General features: G+C 34.6%; 1 protein-coding gene across 2 annotated transcripts in view; it reads left to right on the forward strand.

Moving 5' to 3' along the window:
* LOC149802887 (short-chain dehydrogenase/reductase family 42E member 1-like) overlaps positions 1-22,739 on the forward strand; it is a 126,684-nt gene extending 103,945 nt beyond the window's left edge. For both annotated transcript variants that reach the window (XM_089952357.1, XM_089952358.1), the window contains 5 exons: positions 375-509; positions 3,769-3,834; positions 10,108-10,171; positions 15,430-15,503; positions 15,876-22,739. In XM_089952357.1, the coding sequence (XP_089808483.1) occupies positions 375-509; positions 3,769-3,834; positions 10,108-10,171; positions 15,430-15,503; positions 15,876-16,103 (567 nt within the window). In that variant the 3' untranslated portion in view covers positions 16,104-22,739. The remainder of the gene's footprint in view (positions 1-374; positions 510-3,768; positions 3,835-10,107; positions 10,172-15,429; positions 15,504-15,875) is intronic.
* The last annotated feature ends 1,147 nt before the right edge of the window (positions 22,740-23,886 follow it).

Raw genomic sequence — 23,886 nt, forward strand, 5'->3', positions numbered from 1 at the left:
GTGGATTTCTGAAGTTAAGGTCTTGGAAGATTTCAAAGTACATTAGAAGTTGATGCTTCAGATGAGCACATCTCCCATATTTAAAAATTGGTATGAGGTGAATACTGTCAGCTTTTCATTGGAGAAATAATGTGATTAATTAAGTTGCTGGAGAAATACCTAAATTCATATTAGTTTTGTCATTGTACATTTATGAAAGTAAATAGTTCCAAATATAGCTACCTTTGACTGGTTCTTTGTCCTTTTTCAGAGTTACATAGAGAAAGGTTATTACTGCATGACCTATTTGACTGGTTCTTGGTCCTTTTTCAGAGTTACATAGAGAAAGGTTATTACTGCATGACCTATTTGACTGGTTCTTGGTCCTTTTTCAGAGTTACATAGAGAAAGGTTATTACTGCATGACCTATGGCATGAGAACCAAGCAGGATTTTTTACATGTGGAGAATGTAGCTCAGGCACATCAACTTGCAGGAGAGGCACTCACTGAGATACAAAATTACAAAGCTGTAAGTATAAACACATTAAAGATGTGTGTTTAGCTATCTAGAACTTGTATGATATTACTTTGATTCCCTGAGGCATTAATTAATGTGTCAGTGTTTATTTTTATACTGCCAATAGGAAAGAAATGATACTGATTTATGATTAAAATTAATTTTTGTTCTAACTCTGTAAAATATGGATGATTTATATATAAACAAGTGCACCTGAAACATCTGATTTTCTTATTTTGCGCCCATCATACTTGTTATTGGTCCCACTTGTTATGTGGCAGAGGTTTGGTTAGCATTATCTAGGAGATGATCGACCACCGTCTTATTGTCCGGATCAAGTAAGTAATAAAATAAAATAAGGAATTAATGGATGGAATAACATAGATCTGAGCAGAGATATAGAATAGAACAACACTGCCCCGTATGTAAAATATAACAATTTAATCAATTACATAAACATAATGAAATTGAACATGACATTTGATTTTGTCTTGGAAATAAAATTATCAGATTTATAAGAAATGCATTAGCCATTCTGTTATACCAGTAAAATAAATTTCATCATGAAAATCAAATTCATTTGCTAAGCTTTCCTACTTAACCTGGTTGCTTCTGGTCCTTCCAAATTCAGTGTTGGTGTTAAGTCATCATTGCCATATTCCTTTTCCTTCTCTCTCTCTCTCTCAGGTAATCAACTGTAACTTGGTTGTCTGCTCTCTTTTCACACTGTGTGGTGCACGTATGGAACTATTTTTTTCTCTTTAAATAAATAACAGTGCAACCTAAATATTTGTCAGGCTTTTTTACTTTGGGGATCAAACAATAATCCCCACTTTTGTTACATCAGATATTGTCTTACTTTAACTCAACAAAAACCGAGGCTATTATGGGCCAGTTCGCAGCCTGACAGCTGATACACATGACCCTATTACCATAAAATTAATGACGTTTACTAGCAGCTAATCACATTCCTAATGGGACTATGACATAACTTAGACACAATTAACCATACTACGCCCTTTTGTGAGCCATATATCAATAACTGGACTAAGTTGGTCAGCAGGTGCCTATTTTTCAATTAAAAGAATTCACAACTTAATTGCACAAGTGAATTAATGGAATTCACTGCTTGTCTTAACTACAGTATATGTTGACTTGTATTGGCATAACATTTCCAGACATAGTAATATAATTTCTTAGATGACTCGTATCATTTAAGAAAGAGAAATCCACATAATTCTTACAATTATTATTATACATAATGCATGAAAGTTCTATAATACATGATTCTTGTAACATAAAAACAAGTAAATTTAAACAAATTCATATGTAAAAAAAATTGTATGACATTCTTAGAATACATGAGCCATATAACATTCAAGAGAAATGAATGCAAGCAGTTAACTTCCGAGTTTGAGGAAAATTGAAGTATGAATTTAAAACAAACAGATTCAAACAACTTATATCAAAGAAGATATTGTATGCAACTGAGACAGTACCTTGTGCCATCTGAGACTCAATCTTTTCTGTGAAGCCAAATCTGTCTTTTTCTTTAAGTCCTGAGCTGTTCAACTTCCAGACACTTGTCCCTTGGACAATTTATAGCGAGAAATGTGTTATATCCTGGAGTCAACTTCTTTGCTCCTCACAGAAACTTAGACTGACTAATTTCATTATGTAAATTTCTTAAAACATTATATTTTGTCTGGGAGAAACACACACCTCTCAGTTAGCTTAGCCAGTCTGGATTAAATTTATGTAACTGCCAGAAATGTAAATTGCCCATTGAAGTTTGAATAATTCTCTTGATTCCACCTGTATTAATAACTACTTCTGGAAAACTCATTTGATGACACTTTCTTCAAATGGCCCAAAATTGTCACTGAATTTTCTCCATTCTGTCGTTTCACCACTACTTAACCCTAAATTAACCTCGTCTCTCTGTGTCTGTAACCATTATCTCAATTAAAATTCAATCTTGCCCCAGCAAGAGCATCACCCCACACACACATCATAGGCTAGCGATTTATTGTGGGCCTAGCCGATATGTCAATATTTAATTGGTACATGTCACACTCACTGCAACAAGATTCGCTCAGATATGATGCAGTAATCATCATTCAATATTCACTCTTTTATAAAACTCTTGTTCCAGGGCTTTTAGTGTAACCATTTTCCTTCCATCCCTTCTGCCCTAATGTGTCAGTTTGCATGTCAGTATTCTAGTTTTCACTCTGTAACTTTTATAAGACTTCTTTAATCAAAACCCAATTTTGTAATGGGTTTAGTTTTCAGAAAAAAACTAGCTAATATTCAGTTTGCCCATTTTTCCATCAAATTTTCAATGAGTTATGGCCCTTGTTTCACTTTTTAAGTTGGCATTTAAAATTAGTTTTTGTTGAGTAAGTTATGATGACTTAATTGGTCAACTATTGTATGATGTTTCTTACTGGTGAAAGCCGAGCTTAGATTTCATTTTTACCTTTTTCATAATTATGCCCCATGTTTCACTTACATATTGAGCCAGATTACATGATGTTTATAGGGGTATCAATTCATATGGGCACATTTCTAGTAGTGAAAATAAGTGCACAATCAAGAAATTTACCACAATATATTGGGAAATATGTGGATCTTTCATCTGAACAAATCTTAATTTAGAACAAATATTTCAAAATTTTAAAAGTTTCATTTTGAATGAAATAATGAACAAATTCTTGTGATGTGCAAGGAATATGGGTTAAGGTTTTCTGAAAAATTGGCAAAAAGGATAATAGTATAGTTTTCTATGTTTTATCAAAATATAATTTCTGAAACTTTCATATGTAATTCATGCAAAAGATTACACAGTTCATAGACAATATTACTTTCATTGTTGAAATTCAGAAGTTACTAATTAAGGGAGATAACTTCTATTACTTATAAATATTACCATGCACAGTTGTTTCCCTTTAAACTTGTGCAGTGATGTCTGGATTTTAATTTTAATTTTAAATTTCACTTTTTAAAGAAAAAAATGTGTGCCAAAGCTGATGAAAATTTTGGATTCCTAGATAATGATGTCAAGACCATGATGAACTATTTTGACATTCAATTGATACCTTATTATTTAAGTTTATTTTAGATGTTTTTGGACTGAAAATATATTCAGTGAGCCATTAAGCCAGTGCATCAGATTGTTTATAATCATTGTTTACCAATTTAGTTGAACTAACTCAAGCATTATTCCTTACCCCTTCCTTTTTTTTTCGTTTTCTTCTTTTTATTTCAGGCAGGACAAGCATATTTTATTTCTGATGGTGCTCCTATCAATACATTTGATTTCTATAGACCTTTGGTAAGTTTGTTTGAATTGTGTAAGGTTAAAAAAAGAATTATTTCATTGTAATTAACAGTGGTGTTATATTCAGTGTTTGTTGATTTGGTCATACACTTGGGTTTAATATTTTTACTATCATTGTGATTGTGGCAGAAATTATTAAGTGGTTTCTGTATAATACAGCTATAAAGGGACCAAAACATTGGTTTTTCTTTGGGTCACAGGCCATTTGTTAGTTTCTATTTCTTATATATATATATATATATATATATATATATATATATATATATATATATATATATTTTTACTTTAGTTCTTAAATGCATTTAGAGTACCATAGTCAAGTCCAGCTGCAAACTGCACAGACCCAGGCCTGCCATTGCATAATGTGCCATCAGATCTGGGTCAGTTCAGTTTATTAGGAGTAATCAGTACAACAAAACAAATATACCCTTGTCTGTGGGGGCATTATGCTATGGGAGATCAGGATCTTTCTTTTTGCAATTTGACTCAGCTTATAAGTGAGTATATATGGTATTCACTGTACCTTTTATGTTTGTTAACTGCAGCCCCCCACCCCCCATCAAGCCCCACATCAGTAGCCCTATAGTAATCATGTTTTCTGTCTGTTCCTGTGTCTTTCTGACAGCATCTTTTATATTCACAATATCTTTGCAGCCCTTACAATAACTGGATACCAATTTGCAAGTTGCATGTACAGGTGCCATTTAATTGTTTTGTCTCTTAGTTTAATTTTGTCAGAGTTATTGCCCTTTTTTGGTCAATTTTAAATTGCACTATGGTTGATTCATGTATCCAGCATTCCTGACGAACAATTCAATACATTCTGATGTAATTGAGTGTGTACAATTGTGTCCTAAACCTATATGGGTTTTGTCTTGTCAGCTTCATTTTTGACAGAATTGTGGCCCTTGAAATTTGTAAATGGCATAGCTCAGGAACCATTCACCATATTTTGATGCAGTTTGGTATCAACATTGTCATAATACCTGTCTTTAATGGGTTTGTCTCGTCTACTCCATTTTGTGCCAACATTATCACAGGTTTTCTGTTTAATGCCCAGCTGGAAGAGGCCCATTTTGATGCTGTAGTATGGGCTGGAACACTGAATGGCCAGAACATACAAACCCCATTGGAAAAGTTTATTGTTATTATTGTATAAAAAAACTCCACATTTTTAAAATATGATGTCCAAGTTTTAGTAATGTAAAAAATATTAAATAAACAAGAAAGAAATATCTGTTTCATAATGATATTTTTTTGATTAGTTCCATTTTATTTAAATTAATTATTTTTTCAGTTCTATCATTCTTACAGTCTTTTGTCAGTGAAAAAAATAAAGTAATTCCAGTTTTGTCAGTACAATTTTTGTTAATAATAACCCTTTTTATACATAATACTTACTTACTTACTTTGTGGTTATGTCAGAGATCAATATCAGAGGACTGGAAAGATCTGAATTGAGACCATTAATTTCAGTTATGTGGAGTTTGTTCATCAGTTTCTTGTCTTTCCTTTATAAGGAACAAATAGTTTTGCTGCTGTTTATCCAAATGCCCCATGTTATTTGGTGACAAATATTTCTTTAATAGTGGAGAAAACAAATTTCTGGCATAAAAGAAGGCCCTAGGACATATCCCTTCCTCAAAAGACATTAATAGCACTAAAAGAACTAAACAGTTTTCAGCTGTGGTCAGGATTGAGAATGGACGTGTCACCTTTGAAGCCACCTGCCATGTGAATAAAGCTCCCTGACCATCAGCATGTATACAATTTTAAAATTGTCATAGAATGGAGTAACTTAAACGGTTAAAGATTGGCTCGGCAGAGTTGATCCTTCTGTGATTATACAAGTTGGAATCACACCAACCTCCCACCCAAGATCTTGTGAAAATCCCTAAGTCTAAATTTCAGCCCAGAAGAGTATCAAATGCTAAATAAAATCTGATGTGTTTCATTACTTTGATGAAGAGGGAAGTAGACCAATTTACTGCAAAATGACCTTTTATTAAAAATGTCCCAAAACATGTCACAGCTCATTATGAATGGATGGTCATATAGCAGCGTTTCTTCAGATATGTTACCCAATCATAATACCTCAGGAGAAATACTACTACCTTGCATATCCAACCCTCCCAGATAAAAAAAATTAGCCAGAAAAGCTGAAAGCTATCTGCCCTCCAAGATGGCAGTCAGTAAGAGTGATCTCCCCTTGGCACTGGGACTGGTGCCAAATTCCATGAATATCTCAGTTATTATTTCTGCTCTTGCCAAGCCACATGAATTCCATTACCAAGTTTCTGAAAGTTCTACACTTATAGTCTTCACTCAAAAAGGAAGTATACTTAATCCAATATTTTAAACTTTTCTTTCTTCCTATGATGACAAAATGCTGCCTTTACAATTTTGTCACTTTGCCGTCATGACATACTTAATGGTATTTACATGCTTGCATGGGTAGCCTGTGAAACACCTCACAAAGTTATGGCTTTAGTTATATATTATATGTGTATGTAAGTCTCTCATGGGCTATAGAAAACTCTTTAACATATGTATAATTCCACTATGACCAGGTACATACAGGTAAGTTTTCTATACCCGTGTAAGTTTAGCATCCATGCGTCTCGTTCTGCCAGCTGTAAATTTGAAACTGCTGTTAAGGCATTACCTAGGGTATATTGAGCAGCTTTGTGTAATACTCCTGCCATTCTGGAGATTGACTCAGTATAGGTTTGAATCAAACCAACAATGAAAGAAAATTATTTTTCTATATATCTTTCTTGTAAACAGACAAATCTGACCTCAGGAATGAGTGTTGAAAATCAGTACTTTGATAGATTCTTTACTTGAGGAATACTCTGTCTGCTCAAGAATTTCTTTGCCTGCTCAGCATGCTCAATGCAGCAGAGGACCTCATCATCCTGGGTCACTTTTTATGCACCCATTACAAATGATTCTTTTATCACAGTGGAGACTGAAAGTTTGCCCACTGGACCAGTATCTCATTATCTGCACAAATCTGAAGTATCTTCACTGGGCTCAAAATGGGACCTTTGCAAGTACAACCTAAAAAATCACAGTTGATACGGATGCAAGTGGGTGAGGAGCACACTTACAATCATCTTTCCTGGAAGCCAGTGAATTGTGGTTTCCCCAGGAATGGTATCTCCATATCTAGTATTCCAAAATTTGAAAGCCGTTTTGAAAACCTTTCATTGGTGGCAGGAATACTTAAATGGAAAGTGAGTTCTTATTCATCTTTATTGTGTTGACTTATTTTAAACAGCAAGGTCAACCCAAGTCCCCACATCTATACATCCTGGTGTGGAATTTTCTAAAAAGTGATGTCCTCAATGACAAATCCACATCCAAGTTCATCACATTCCAGGCCAACCTAATATAATAGCAGATTCATTGTCCAGGAACAATCCACTAATAGAGACAGAATGGTCTCCTCATCCCTGCACTCAGATATGTGCAACAAGATAGAATACCAAACTCCTAACCTTTGTCTCACCAATCCTGGATCTGAAAGTCTGAATAATTGATGCTGTATCCATAGATGAGAACAGCCTGTATGTAAATGTTTACCCTCCATCACCTCTGATTCCAAAGGTGATACAGAAAGCAAGAGAATCAGAGTGTCGCCTCATCCTGATTGCACCACTCACATAGTAGAACGATCTAATCAATCTTGCAATGTAAATACCAGAAAGATCAAGATATTCCCTTGTGTGCTCAACCATGGTGGCAGTTGTTTCATCCCATTCCAGAGCTGCTGAACCTGCAGCTCAGAATGATATTAAACAAGCCCTCAAATACTAACATTTCTCACAGCCAGTTGTAGAGAGAATCATGCAAGTAAGACAGCCCTCCATTCTGACAACATATGAAAGAAAAAGGTAAATTTGCCCACAGCAGTGTACTCGAAAACACATAACTCTGCAGGCATTAATACCTCAGATAGCTTACTTTCTTCTCTGGCTCTTCGACGAGAAAACATAAGCACCATGGACAATCTAATGTTGCCGCTTTATGATCGCTAATACCTTGCATCATCATGGAAGAGGGGATATTGGACAAAATAAAGACTTTCTCTGCATCACTGATTATCCATGGCCGAAAACATCAGCTCTGTGCCTAAAGTGGAACCTGTCATGAGTACTAGCCTGGCTGAACAAGACACCTTTTAAACTGATTTCAGGGGCATCATTAGTTCACTTTTCGTATAAGACCTGCTTCCTCACTGCATTAGCAATGGCAGGCAGAATCAGCAAAATACATGCCCTATCACTGGACCCTAACTACATGCAGTTTGAATAAGATGGATCAGCTTCATTCATGATGGTACCAGCTTTCATTGCCAAGAACAGGCCCCCATCCATGGGTAACCAGACTTTTGCAATGAAATATCGCTTTCTGCTCTTGACACTTAAGCTCAAGGCCACCTACAGGACCCAGTGCAAGCTCTGTAGTGGTGTCGAGAAGAGAAAGAGTCATTGCATCAAGGGAGATCACTTCTTTCCTCTAAGATGATATATCAGCACGGATATTTTCATCCTGGATAAGGTAGGCTAATCACTCTGCATATCAAGCAATATCTCATGAATTCGTTCAAATACTTTTGGCCATAACAAGATTCAATCTCATTAAGGGACTCTTGTTTTGTATGTCATTTTCAGGTTCTGCACAACCCAGTCAATAAAATGATGAAAATATGCACGTAAATAACTAATGAGAAGTACCCTAATGTTTGGCATATGGCTAAATGGTGAAATCAAACTGCACAATGGTCCATAATCACTAATTCAAAAAAAAATATTGCCTTATATTTCACAAAGGCATTATGATGTGTTATATGTACTTGTTTGGTATTGTGTGCTTGACTTTTGTCAGTAATTGAGTAGAAGCTTGTCCTTCCTGACTTTTTTTTTTTTAAAGATGTTTAGTTTGATTTGAGTTCAAGGCCTGACCTTATATTCAAACTTTCAGTGTTGTAGAAGCCAACTTATGTACAATTTGATGGAATTTTCCGTTTAAAATGACACACATCCTGGGTATTTTATTGTGTTTTGGGTCAAGTGAAATTAGTATACAGAGAATGAGGTAAACAAAATTTATTCATTCCTGTTTTAAGTTCAGTCTCAGGAATAATTTACTGTTATGTTCAGATATAATTAGAGAGGGGAATCATTTATATTTTTAATGGAATTACAAAGTGTTCAGTGACTCTTTGGAATAAAACACTACTTTGGGATTATTGTGAATTTATTTAAAGACATTCTGGATTATATTATTGTGATACATCATGACAATTGGTACATGAACTCATTCAAGACTGTTGCTACATCAACATATTCAAGATTATTGGAGTCGGAACATTCTAAATTTTGGACTTCGGATAGAACATTTAAGATTATTTGGGCTTTAATTCACAATACTGTAAGTTCCCCTTAGATTTTCACTTTGTTTTCTAGGAAAATAAATTATTCGTTGATTTTACTAAACATGTTAATTTGGATTGTTTTTGTTACATTGTTTATGACCCTAGATTCATAACAGATGAAATTCAATTCAATTCAGTTACATGTACTCTCCTTTGGTGCATGAAAGAACAATTTAATGGATATTATTTCCACTATGTAAAATACTGACCATTCAATTAATTTTGTATGTTGCACTGCAATGTCGGAAAGGAGTATATTGTTTTGTATTATCTATCTATGTGTTCTCACGTGAATCACAAATATGTTCTAGTGAAATAACACAACAACTTAGCTTAGAGCTGTGAACTGTTTCACACTTTATCATGGTCTTAAGTACACACACACATTGGTCCCATGGTCTAGTTGGTCCTGAAGGAAAACGTTGAAGCTCAGATATTAGTATGGTCGCTACAGCAGCCATCTTGAAAATCTTGTTATCATTGCTCCTTTTTAATGGATGGTCATATCAACATGGGGTTTTAAGGCTTGGTATGATGTCTAGTTTGTCTGATCTGGCTTCCAGGATGGCAACCGTGGCCGTCATCTTGATAATAATGTTAATATTACTTCTCCAAAACAGAAAGTTGTATCAAATGATGTCTCCAGCAGAAGACTTCTAATGATGTCATGTTGGCCAATATGCCCAGTACAACAGGTCATTTGAAAATGTGCCCAGTACAGCAGGTCATTTGAAAATGTGCCCAGTACAGCAGGTCATTTGAAAATCTTTATATCACATAAAAATATCCAAAATGGTTTCAACACTCTTCATTTAACATTTCAGGTGGAAGGTCTTGGATACCCTGTGCCAACAATACAGATCCCTATTGCTCTTGTGTATTTCTTTGGTAAGTAAATCTGGTTTTTTCTCATTCTTATGGTAAAACCTATAAAGTTTGAGTACATTTATAATTACTGTATTTTCCTTGTGTATCAGGCTTTTGTTTTAATTTTGTGGTTGCTACAAACTGCATATTTAATCACACAGTGATTAATGATACATCAGTGGAAACAATGGGACCCCTTCCCCAATCCATACATTTTAATACCAATAGATACAGTATTTCCTTTGATGGTCAAATATCTATGTATCACATTTCAGGATTAGTTTTTTTTTAAAATATATAAAAGAAAAGAAAAGTTCAACATATAATGTAGTGCATGATTGTTTTTGCTGCAGTATTTATATTTTACGGATTTACTGTGAACTTTCCCCACCATGTTTTGCAAACTACAGTTCTTCAGTTCTGCTCTTAAATAATGTTCATTGATCAAATATATGACTATTTTTGATAGATATGGATATCTGGCAACAGTGATGTATATGTCGTCCCTCTTTAAATTCTGGAAGTTAATCAGTTTGGAGTTATATAACTTTGAAATCATCCTAGTTCAATTCCTTGTCATATTTAGCACATTAGCCGCTACTGTAGAGCTATTAAATCTTTATGGCACAAATAGCAAACTGCTATCCTGGCATTCAGTTTTCATACAGATTGACCAATTACATTCCCATCAACTTTGCCTTCAAGCTATTCTCATTGCCGCACAAAATTTCACTGATATTTTCGGAATTTTTGGTAAAATCTTAGTGAAATTTCATTGAAATTTGTCAAAATACCATAATTTTGGTGAAAAAAGAACATTTGAGTGAATGACACTGAATCTTCACTGTGATTTCACTGAAACTTTAGTCACATTTTCACATGGGTATGATTTTTGTAGAGCATATTTTAATAGGAAGCAACAAAAATTTATTTCTTAGAGTAAACATCAGATCAAGTCCAAATTCAACCTTGCTCCAAATTTTTTAAGTCCAAAGATCCATCTATGCTTGTAGTTCTTTTGAAATCAGTCTAAGTCCAAAATCCGTCTTACAGTAGGAAAATGAAATGGAAAATCAGAACTTTCCCATTTAACAGTTATTCTTTCGGAGGAATATGAGAAATAGTATGCTTAAACGGATTCAGTCTGTCACCTTAGCCATATTCCCATTCCACCTAAAGTCTGTCTAAAATTTGGGTGTTTTAGGCAGAATACACACTGAATCCACCTAAATTCCAGGCGGAATCTGCCGAAACAGTTCATTCAGGTGCCATCTCACCTCTATCAGTTCTTGGGCTTGGCCTATGTGGGTATGTGAGAAAGCGGCCAGTTGCTTCTCATGGGTTGGTTGTTCTTCCCATGTTTTAACAGGTTCTTCCTCCACCAGTTATACTGGCCAACTTATCATGTGCTGAAAAATGACATTAAACTCACCACAACAACTCTCCTATCTAAAGCTGTACTGTTTTAGCTGATGTTTTTCTCAAGTACAGTTAGTAAAAGTGGTGTTGTTGTTGTTGTTGTTGTTGTGGGGTTTAACGCCATTTTTCAGCACACGATAGGCTATGCATGGCGGCCAGTATTAATGGTGGAGGAAGAACCCGGGAAAACCCCGGAAAGAACCACCGACCCACGAGAAGCTACTGGCAAGATTTCTCACATACCCACATTGGCTGAATCTTAGACTCGAACTGCCGCAGACAGAGGTGAGATGGCAGTGGTCCGTAACGAAGAGCACTCTAGACCACTCGGCCACTCGGGGCCCCCTAAAAGTGGTGTTACACATCATCTGGATACATCTTGATCTGTATGACACTAATTTACCGAAATCTCATTGGCTGGCTCAACATTAATAGCTCACATTTTATTTGTTAATTCAGATTTTACAGGATTTTTCAAACTGTACTTGTTACTTTTGCTATGTTTGTGCTGTTATACCTGAAAACTTTTATGTAAATGCAGCAAATATAAAAGTAGTACTATTTTGCAAGTCATGAAGGAATGATGTTTTAAAGGTTACCTACAATGGTGATAAGGTTGCACATGTAATTGGTTTTCAGTTTCTAGGTCTTTTATCAAGAGAACATAACTTTAACAAAGCAAAAGCTAGTTTTTTTCAGCAAGCTATGAAAGCTATGTTCTTTGTTTTAAAAAAAAGCTATTAATGTTAAGTTTACCAACAGAGTTTGCTTCTTTTGATGCTGTGATTTTTTCAGTATTACTTTATGGAACAAAAGAGCCATGATTTCTTCAAGCCATTCCCTTGTTTTCTTTTTCATAGTAAAACGCAAAAGGATGTACGTAAACATTGGCAGAAATTTCAAAGCACAAAGTAATCTTGATCAGCAAGAAGCTTGCTGCATTACCCAAGTGATAAAATCGTGCCTCTTGATGACTTGGTGGAGTTGATAATAACTGGAATGCAGAGAACAAGACAGCTAACTATATGGACACATCTATTTTTGTGTACCTTCACACTTGGTTTTTCTCAGAGTTATCTATCCACCAGAAGAAGTTATTGGGTGGGGATGCAAGCATCATCATTCAGGCCAGGAGAGCTTCACCATCAGGGTCTATTATGCAAGGTGGAGAATCTTCTGTGACTGGTGCAGTTGGAAACATGTTGATCCTACCTGTCCCTCTGTCACTCTGTTGCAGATTTCCTTTGCCCCTTTGAAAAAAAAAAGATTTCATTGTCAGCTATCAAGCATTATATGGTAATCATGCAATCTCACTCTTGCATAAAATCATTGGACATTAGCAGTTGGCAAACTGGTTAACTGATTCATTACAGTGATATCAATTTTATGAAGATATAGATTTTATTTGAAAATATGGGGTACGGCCATGTTTTGAAAAATTGAAATTCATGAGTGCATTTTTAAAATATATGTAATGTGTTCACCAACAGTTCCAACATTTTCCCAAAATGCAGAACTCTGACTCAAATTCATTAGAACATTTTATTACTTGGACTAATAATTTACAATTTTTGGATTTGATTCTTAAAACCATAATTTCTTTTCCTCATTTTTACCTTGGTTTTCTAGGGAAATAAATTATTTGTTAAATTTTACAAAGCTTGTTGTCTTCACTCTTTTCTTGTTACTGTTTATTAGAGCCTAAACATGTAACACTTGAAGTGGGTGCCTGCAACCAGACTTCATTTTTCTATTCTTCATTAAGACATTTAAAAATAGCGTGCATACAACTACTTCTTAGACGTGAAATTATTGTAGTAAAATTCCTGCATCAGAACAGGAACATTTGTTAAAATCAATCCAATAGCCTAATGACATGGTTTCAGTTAATACCATCTTTACTCCCTTATAAGTTGCATCCAACTGCAAACTGCTCAGACTCAGATATACCAGTGCACATGCACCAGTAGATCTGGTTCTGTGCAGTTTGAAATGTGATAATCAGTAGAACAAACAACATAGACCTCTGATCTGCAGGTGCATTTTGCTATGGCAGTTCAGGATCTTTGTTGTTTGCAACTTGAGTTGACTTATATTTGAGTATGTACTGTCCTTTGGAAGAAATATTAGATATTGATGCACTAATAAGGACAATTTAAACTGTCAATCATGGTATTGTGGCATCATGACATTTGCATATTCTTCATACTTGTAAAATTAAATTTTTCTATTTTATTCAATTTTCTTATCTTGATAGGCAAGTGGGCCTTATATATATTTAGGAATTTGCAGTGGACTGAAATATGGTGGATGCATATTGATTTTTACTGTGTAATTTTAAAGGCATCATTGCAGCAAGAAGTAAATCAGCAAAAAGGTTGTCAGTTTCTTTCTGCACTTGTAATCCATTTCAGTCATCTTTGCAGAAATTGTATTCTTGTACTCCATTTCAACAGTTTTGATAGTAATTGTATTCTTGTCCTCCATTTCAACAGTCTTGGTAGAAATGGTATTCTTGTACTCCATTTCAGCAGTCTTGGTAGAAATAGTATTCTTGTACTCCATTTCAACAGTCTTGGTAGAAATGGTATTCTTGTACTCCATTTCAACAGTCTTGGCAGAAATTGTATTCTTGTACACCATTTCAGCAATCTGGGCATAAATTGTATTCTTGTACACCATTTCAACAGTTTTGACAGTAATTGTATTCTTGTACTCCATTTCAACAGTCTTGGTAGAAATGGTATTCTTGTACTCCATTTTAACAGTTTTGACAGTAATTGTATTCTTGTATTCCATTTCAACAGTCTTGGTAGAAATGGTATTCTTGTACTCCATTTTAACAGTTTTGACAGTAATTGTATTCTTGTACTCCATTTCAACAGTCTTGGTAGAAATGGTATTCTTGTACTCCATTTCAGCAATCATGGTAGAAATGGTATTCTTGTACCCCATTTCAACAGTCTTGGTAGAAATGGTATTATTGTACTCCATTTCAACAGTCTTGGCATAAATTGTATTCTTGTACTCCATTTCAGCAATCATGGTAGAAATGGTATTCTTGTACTCCATTTCAACAGTCTTGGTAGAAATGGTATTCTTGTACTCCATTTCAACAGTCTTGGCATAAATTGTATTCTTGTACTCCATTTCAGCAATCTTGGCAGAAATGGTATTCTTGTACTCCATTTCAGCAATCTTGGCATAAATTGTATTCTTGTACTCCATTTCAACAGTCTTGCTTGAAATGGTATTCTTGTACTCCATTTCAACAGTCTTGGCATAAATTGCATTCTTGTACTCCATTTCAGCAGTCATGGTAGAAATGGTATTCTTGTACTCCATTTCAACAGTCTTGGTAGAAATTGTATTCTTGTACTCCATTTCAGCAATCTTGGCAGAAATGGTATTCTTGTACTCCATTTCAGCAATCTTGGCATGAATTGTATTTTTGTTCTCCATTTCAACAGTCTTGGTAGAAATTGTATTCTTATACTCCATTTCAGCAGTCTTGGCATAAATTGTATTCTTGTACTCCATTTCAGCAGTCTTGGCAGAAATGGTATTCTTGTACTCCATTTCAGCAATCTTGGCATAAATTGTATTCTTGTACTCCATTTCAACAGTCTTGGTAGAAATTGTATTCTTGTACTCCATTTCAGCAATCTTGGCAGAAATGGTATTTCTTGTACTCCATTTCAGCAATCTTGGCAGAAATGGTATTCTTTTATTCTATTTCAACAGTCTTAGCATAAATTGTATTCTTGTACTCCATTTCAGCAATCTTGATAGAAATTGTGTTCTTGTAGTTCAATTTAGCCTTCTTGACCAAAATTGTTCACTCTTGTACTCCATTTCAGCCAGCTTGATAGAAAGTGTACACTCCATGGTTGCCAGGGTATATAATTTCCAACCACTTTTGACAAGAACTGAGGTACCTCTCTCTGTCTTTCTCTTTCTCTCTCTCTCTCTCTCTCTCTCTCTCTCTCTCTCTCTCTCTCTCTCTGAGGTTCATTCAACTTAAGCATACAGGAACACAATGCAGAATTATTTTAATCATTTTAACCTGCTATATTGTGCTTTAGCTATGACCATATTGTAACTAGTACACTCACAAAGTCAATTTCTCCCAGGGATTAGTTTGTTTTCTTTGGTCAGTGTAATGGAATAGGGACAGTGACTTACATTTAATAACTTGTAAAACATGACAGTCTTATTCAAATTTACAAATATTGAATTTATTATGGTACATGCTGTTAATTAAAACATCACCTATTGTGCAGGACATGTTTTATTTTCCCCACAGGTATACAAGACTGGAGTAACTCATCACTTTAGCATAGCTAAAGCTATGAAGGATTTAGGCTACTGTCCAACAAAACAGAATGACCTTAGCAGTGTTGTACAGTATTACATCAGAACAGGCCACAAGAGAACACAAAAACAATCCTCCTTAATGTATTGGATTGTCAATGTCATTATTATGATTATATTTGCATGCTTCATCCTCTCTTTGCTACCATCTGTAAAATGATGTGTCATCTTAGCCTCAGTTTTATAAACAAATATTTTAGTAGGTTTCAGTCCATTTGTATCTCTGTTCTCAGAAATTTTGTACCATTCCATGGTATTAGTAAATCAATCTGAAGAAAAAGACATTATTTGTTTTTATTAATAAAAAAGGCAAATTATTTTACAATTTAACATCTTTTTATTTAATGTATTTTACATTTTTCATCATCAGTTATCAAATCTTAAACCCTAACAAGTTTTAAATTTCAAATACCAGTAAGTGCAAAAATTAGTATTATTAACATTCTGACATCAAATGCAAATGCCAACAAAAAAACAAACAAATGCACAATTCAGGAATGTTGGAAAATATGTTGTATTGAGTTTAAATATTTTGAACATTTTCATAAGTTTGTATGACAATCTTTCCATTTTCCAGTTTTGTTTCCAGGGCAAAATTCCAAAACTTGTTAAGATATTTTAATGAAAATTTATATACCTTTTTGGGCTAGTGGTGCATTTGCTAGTCTTAATTTATAAATGTCATCCATCCATCATTTACACTTAATATCCAGAATTTAACTTTAAAAAATCCATCAAGTATATCATGGTGAATCATGCCACACATATTGGGCTAGTGGTCCACATGTGCATTTTGCTATTCAGAATTTCTTCAGTTTAAATATAATGTTTAGCCCATGTGTCCATCCATCCATCCATTATCCACACTTTGGTTTCCAGGGCAAAACTTCAAAACCATTTAAGATATCTTACTGAAATGTGGTACACATATTAGACTAGTTATGTAGAGCTGCCTTGTGCTGTTCAGAAAGTTCAGTTTCAATATTTTTCATGTTTCGGTCCATTTGTTCATCAACCGTCCATTCACACCTTCATTTCTGGAAAAAAACTGGTCATGCATTTCACTTCCCTATACACTCTGTACATAGTAAATCACTTTGTATCAGGCAGGGTGGGAAATGTAGATGACTGCCTTGTTATTTTTATCCCTGTATGTAATTTAGGAGAATATATAGCAATGGCTATGTTTGTCTTTTTGTTCATAAATAATTATATTTCCAGAACATAATTTTCAAACCATTCAAGTTAATTCATACAACCAAAGTACACATATCAAGTTTCTTATTGGTGTCTGGACATGACATTTCTCATCATTCTGTATTTGTACATCTATTTTATAAGGGTCTGGATATATATATATAATCCTCGTGCCTTCATCTCTCCATTTTCGGTCCTTCCATCAGGCACAATCTGTTGAGCACAGCTAGTCTCACATTATTTAATCCTACTGGTCATTGACCAGAAGAGCTAATGAGATGATCTGTTGTCTGTTGCCTTTAGTCAATTTTCCATGTGTCTGTTAGCACAAGTTATCACTACTTTTCAATCACCTTGAAACTTAACACACACATTCATTCCATGGTCTAGTCAGTCCTAAATGAAAATGGTGCCACTAGGATATCTAATATGGCTGCCATGGTAGCCATCTTCAAAATCTTGTTATTGCTATTCTTCCTGAATAGAATGTTCATATCAACATCGGGTTTTCACAAAAAGATGTTCTTATGATGCCTAATTGGCCCTAATGGAAAATGGTGCTAATCTGAAGCCCATTATGGCCCTAATTGAAAATGGTGCTAATCTGAAGCCCATTATGGCCCTAATGGAAAATGGTGCTAATCTGAAGCCCATTATGGCCCTAAATAAAAATGGTGCTAATCTGAAGCCCATTATGGCCACCACAGCAGCCATCTTAAAAATCTTGTTAGCTCTATTAGTCATACACTAGAAGAGTTTATGGGATGGCCTGTTGTCAGTCATCCATTGTCTGTCATCCCTCATCCAACATCCATCAATCCATTAGCACAGATTTTTTATCACTATTCCTAATCTATTTGGAGGATTGCCATGAAACTTTACTCACACACATTCACCACAAGATCTAACAACATGGTGTTGCCCAAAAATTCAGTATGGCCACTAGAGAATCCTATTTGAAAATCTTGTTAGTATTCGATCAAAATGGTACAGATTTGACATCAAGTATGGCCACTATGGCACCTATCTTAATACTCGTGATATTGCTAATCCTTCTAAAGGCAAAGTCATATTGATAATAGGGTTTTTGCCAGAATAATTATGATATCTAGTTGGTCCTGAATGAAAATGGTGCTGATCTGATCACAGATATGACTTCCACAATGAACCTATTGAAAATCTTCTCACTAACTGAATGGAAGGTCATTTTAACATGGGTCTAAGTCTTCTAATAGTGTCTGCGATGTCCTAAAGTCTCAAAGTCAAGGTCGCTTAAAGAAAGAAAAAATAAGCAAATAAAAATAAACCGACTTAGATACCTGTTATATAATGAACCACTTGTATGATCATCATAGTGGTAATTTATGCTATAATGTTCAGTTGTTTAGGTTATTTTTGTGAATTGTTAACTTATTTTGTCCTACATTTGTACAGTACCATATATACTCACTAATAAGTTAATGTGCCAGCAGATCTGGGTGTATGCAGTTTGTTAAGAGCAATCAGTCCAACAAACAACATAGACCCTGATCTGTAGGTGCAATGACAGATCAGGGCCTTTATTTTTTTTATAGTTGGACTTGACTTAGAAGCATGTATAGATGGTATTTGATAATTTACGTACGTGTTGCTTAATTCTGTTTATCTATTTCACCTAGCCACTTTCCGCTGTTGCAGTTTTTACCACATGCTCTATGCTGAACTCTTGCCACTAAGTCAAACCCTTTTGGAATTGCTACAAGTAAAGAAAGATCGCTGTGACTTGAAATTTGTGGACTTAATAATTTTTCCACATCCAAAACAATCCCATAGACCTCATAGTAATTAACATTATGTATGACAGCACTGTGGAAATTATACAACATTTTAGATTTATTTAAATTATGTATTAACATGCAAAAATGAATACATTTTCTCACAAGCATTTATAACAGGAATATTTTATTTGTTAAATACAAATCTTCATTTAATTTGTTGCTCGTACAAATTAAATTAACTTAGTGTTGGTAAACTTTAGGGTTTTTTAATCAGATTTTCTGTCAACAAAATTTTGCTTTCAGTTTGTGCATTTCTGTATTCCTCTTTTTGAAGACCATTGTCCAATTTGAATGATGGCGTGGGGCATGGTTTCTAATATGTCTATTTTTGTTTTGTAGATAATTTTTATAAAAATCATTTTGTGAGATTACAGTGTATTTTGGGCTCATGCCCTGAATTAAAAAGTAAAATTATTGTTATTGTTTATACACCACTCCCTCGATAACACACGCCCTGGTAACTTGCGAACCAGGTGTGTATCCCATTTTTTAAACCTGAAAATACCCCAAAAATTAATCCCTGTTTGTTGAATTTAAATAAAATCACAATCAAAATTGGTAATGGAAACTTTGAATATCGCTTGTTTTATTGTCGAAAACGGTAGATAGGACCTGGAAATTTTAATCAATATTATGACATGTCAAATTTTAAAATTTATTTCATGCAATTGTTTACATTTTCTTTCCAAATGACATTCCTAGTACACTGCAATTAACTTTATGTAAGGAAATTTCTATCATTGAAAATGTCACTTACGCCGAGTGGAGGCAGTACTTTAATAAATAAATACAAATTAAATAATTTTTATCAATTGAAATTTGTGTTTATAGTTCTGTCTTTTAGTTCCTTTAAGTGTAATTGTCATAAATCCAATGTGTCCTCTTGTAATTAAATGTAAACTGCATCAGTCTACCATAACAGCTATGTCCATGAACATTTCTCTATGAGAACCTAAGTGCCGACCGTGTTTTGAAAACTGACTTGCGGAAGTATTTGTTGAATTGTTGCAATGAATTAAAAGCTGTCCTCTTTTGTATTATCATATTAATTATGTCTTTTGAATCAAACAAAGGAGGTGGAATAAAAGAAAAGTTAAAAGTCACAAAAGTCCTACCAACTTAAAATCTAGCAGCCTCGGTCGTATGTCCGGTGAACTCACTTAATTTGATCAATCGAACACCGATATAAATGTTATTATGTATGTAACATAAACTACCTGCGGCGGTTCGAGTCTAGGATTCAGCCAATGTGGGTATGTGAGAAAACTTGCCAGTAGCTTCTCATGGGTCGGTCGTTCTTTCTGGGGTTTTCCCGGGTTCTTCCTCCACCATTAATACTGGCCGCCATGTTTAGCCTATCGTGTGCTGAAAAATGGCGTTAAACCCCACAACAACAACAACAACAACACACACATGTGATGGTTGTTGAAACCTATTGGAACGATCGTTCACATGCGGACATTTTGAAAATAAATGTTATTTATACAGAATAACGAACAACTTCATTAGGTGGCGCTCACCAGATAATGTGTACTTTTGAGAGAGTGACGTATGTAAGGTGAAGTAGTTCGCATTTAAAACATGCACAGTGGAGAGAATGTTTGCATACCTCTATGCTACATTAATGTAATGTGGATGATATTTCTTTTGGATATTGTACTTTTGGAAATTTTACATGATTTAAGCACACTGCTAACTAAAATGACTGCTCCCTTGTGTTAAAAAATCAGTCTGAATTAGTCTAAAGTACACTATACATAGCAGCTATTAAAATAGGGAAAAGGAATTTTGCCAGACTAGACAATACCAGCTTCTGAAAGTGCAATGAATGAATTACCAAATCTATAAAATGTAAAAAAAGTTATCGGCTCTTTTTTATACAATTTACCTCTGAAGTTCAGGAAGTGAAAATGACCAAGTAGAGCTAGCACTTTTTTGAAAGGTGCACATTTGAAGTAAGGCCAAGCTGTATACTCTATAACCCATAGTACACCCATCAATCATACACCAAAATAAAGGGAATTAAAGGTTCTTTGCATTATACCTAAGATATACAAGGTCTTTTTTAAATAGCCAGTATAACCAGTGAGGAAAGCTGGGGACATTCTTTTTCTTTAAATTCCTAACCCTATGCAAAATGTGAAACTGTATAGCGACACCTTAGAAAAAGTGCATTATTAAAAATTATTATTGACTTGATTGTAAAATGAGGATTCGGTCATTAAACAGCCCAGTTCCCGAACGCCGCTACCCCTCCCCCAATGGTTTTCTCGACCGCTGCGGTGGCCTAGTGGTTAGAGCATCAGCCTCGGATGCAGGAGGTTGTGGGTTCGATCCACAGCCGAGTCATACCAAAGACTTACCAAAATTGTACTAACAGCTGCCTTGTTTACGCTCAGCATTAAGAGGTTAGTGCTAGGGCTGGTTTCCCTGGTGTCACGATAATGTGACTGGGTGGGACATCATGCTACATGTCTGCGGCATGATGCCCCATTGCTAACATCACTATAAACTGTCACACTGTAGACATCATAGCGATATGACTAAAATTTTTTTAAACTTATGTTGAATATCTAAATCACACACACAGACCCATGGTTTTCTCCTTGTCAAAGTGATTTTTTTTCACCTCAATTTTTGGAGGTCCCTCAGTAACTTGGCGCCCCCGCTTATAGTGCGGTCTATGTTTGTGACCTCATGTGCGATTTGTCAAGGAAGAGGTGTAATAAGTTATATGATTTGACCAGTCATTGTCATGCAATCACCTATATTATGATTTTTGACATATACATGTACAACTTATGACATGATTTGACCAGTCATTGTCATTTAATAACTGTTGGTATGATTCAACCAGTTATTGCTACATAATAATTTATGGTATAACTTGACCAGTTATTGCTACATAATAATTTATGGAATAACTTGACCAGTCATTGCCAGATAAAATCTAATGGTATGATTCGACTAGTCATTGCCAGATAAAATCTAATGGTATGATTTGACCAGTCATTGCCAGATAAAATCTAATGGCATGATTTGACCAATCATTGCCCAATAAAATCTAATGGTATGATTTTACCAGTCATTGCTAGATAAAATCTAATGGTATTATTTGACCAGTCATTGCCAGATAAAATCTAATGGTATGATTTGACCAGTCATTGCTAGATAAAATCTAATGGTATGATTTGACCAGTCATTGCCAGATAAAATCTAATGGTATGATTTGACCAGTCATTGCCCAATAAAATCTAATGATATGATTTGACCAATCATTGCCAGATAAAGTCTAATAGTATGATTTGACCAGTCATTGCTAGATGAAAATCTAATAGTATGATTTGACCAATCATCGCCAGATAAAATCTAATGGTATGATTTGACCAGTCATTGCTAGATAAAATCTAATGGTATGATATGACCAATCATTGGTAGATAAAATCTAATGGTATGATTCGACCAACCATTTCCAGATAAAATCTAATGGTATGATTTGACCAATCATTTCCAGATAAAATCTAATGGTATGATTTGAATTTTCAATGTCATATAATAATTTATAGTATGCTTTGACCAGACATCATATAGTAATTTATACATGTACATGTAGTATGATTTGACCAGAGATTGTTATAGATAATATCTTGTCATAATTTATAGTATGATTGAACCATGGATATCTTTTAAACTGGTTAATTATATTGTTACTTGCACCATTCATTTGATATATTTTACTGTGATGTGCCAGCATTTTGATCAATAAATCTTGGAGAGCACAATCTTGAGGTTTTTCTTGAATGCTGAAGTTACTATGGAGACTAGGACATCACTTCTCTGTCAGTGCTGTCATCATCATTGTAGGCATAAACGTGAAAATTAAGCTTTGTAGCAATGCAAATCGTCCTAAGATTTTCAGTAGTACTGTTGTTTCCTGTTTGAATTATACATACAGAAATTTCTCATGATATTGGATGTTGCTACTCACTGCATCATAGTGACATACTTTTCTCACTTTAGCAAGTTGGCAGAATTTTGGGATCATGCCACGGTCAATCAAACAAGACAGCATTCTGCAGAATTTAATGCATATTGGTAATTAGAGGTGCATAGCTGTTTTTTTCCAGTGGTACATACCACAGTACTTTTGCACTGTAACAGTACTTTGGTAGTTTCCGTCAGTAAGGAGTTTGTGAGTAATCTTGTTACGAATTTAATGCTGCTAAGAGCACATTTTCGTTTTACATTAAAAATATTCTACAAATTATGAATTTATTTGCAAAACAATTGTATTTGTCACAAATTAATTTTGAAATATTACAAATATAATTGTTTATGATTCTTTACAAGTTTGAAACGTGATTTTTGTATGGGTTCGGTTCAAATCTAACATTTTCAGAAAATTTCAGATTTGAAAATAAAAATAAATATCGCTTTTAGTTACTTTCTGAATTGTGTTAATGTGTTAGGTGTATGCATTCCTTTGTAGCACTGCAAATCGTCCTAAGATTTTCAGTAGTACTGTTGTTTCCTGTTTGAATTATACATACAGAAATTTCTCAGATCCATTAAGTATTTTGTCATTTGTTGAGTAAGTGTGTTTTATACTTACTGGCCCTATCTGATATATATCTCGCCATTGTGTTGGCATCCCACTCAAAGTTTCCCTACCTATTATATCAGTTGTATAGCTAGTAAGTTGCATGCTTCAGTGCCAGCAATTTCTGTTTTGTTCTGCAAACAACATCTTTGACAAGGTGGCATCTATAGTCAGTTCACTTTATTTGGTTTTTAGCTTACAACTTACAAAGAATTAACATCCACATAGCAAATTTATCAACTATAAAGTCACGACAAGTAATTTTTCTGGGATTGGGCTTGCTATGTTGTTGTTGTTGTTGTGGGGCTTAACGCCATTTTTCAGCACAC

Source organism: Sinohyriopsis cumingii, chromosome 3 (genome assembly GCF_028554795.1).
Source record: "Sinohyriopsis cumingii isolate HCF-2022 chromosome 3, ASM2855479v2, whole genome shotgun sequence".
NCBI classification, from domain to species: Eukaryota; Metazoa; Mollusca; class Bivalvia; order Unionida; family Unionidae; genus Sinohyriopsis; species Sinohyriopsis cumingii.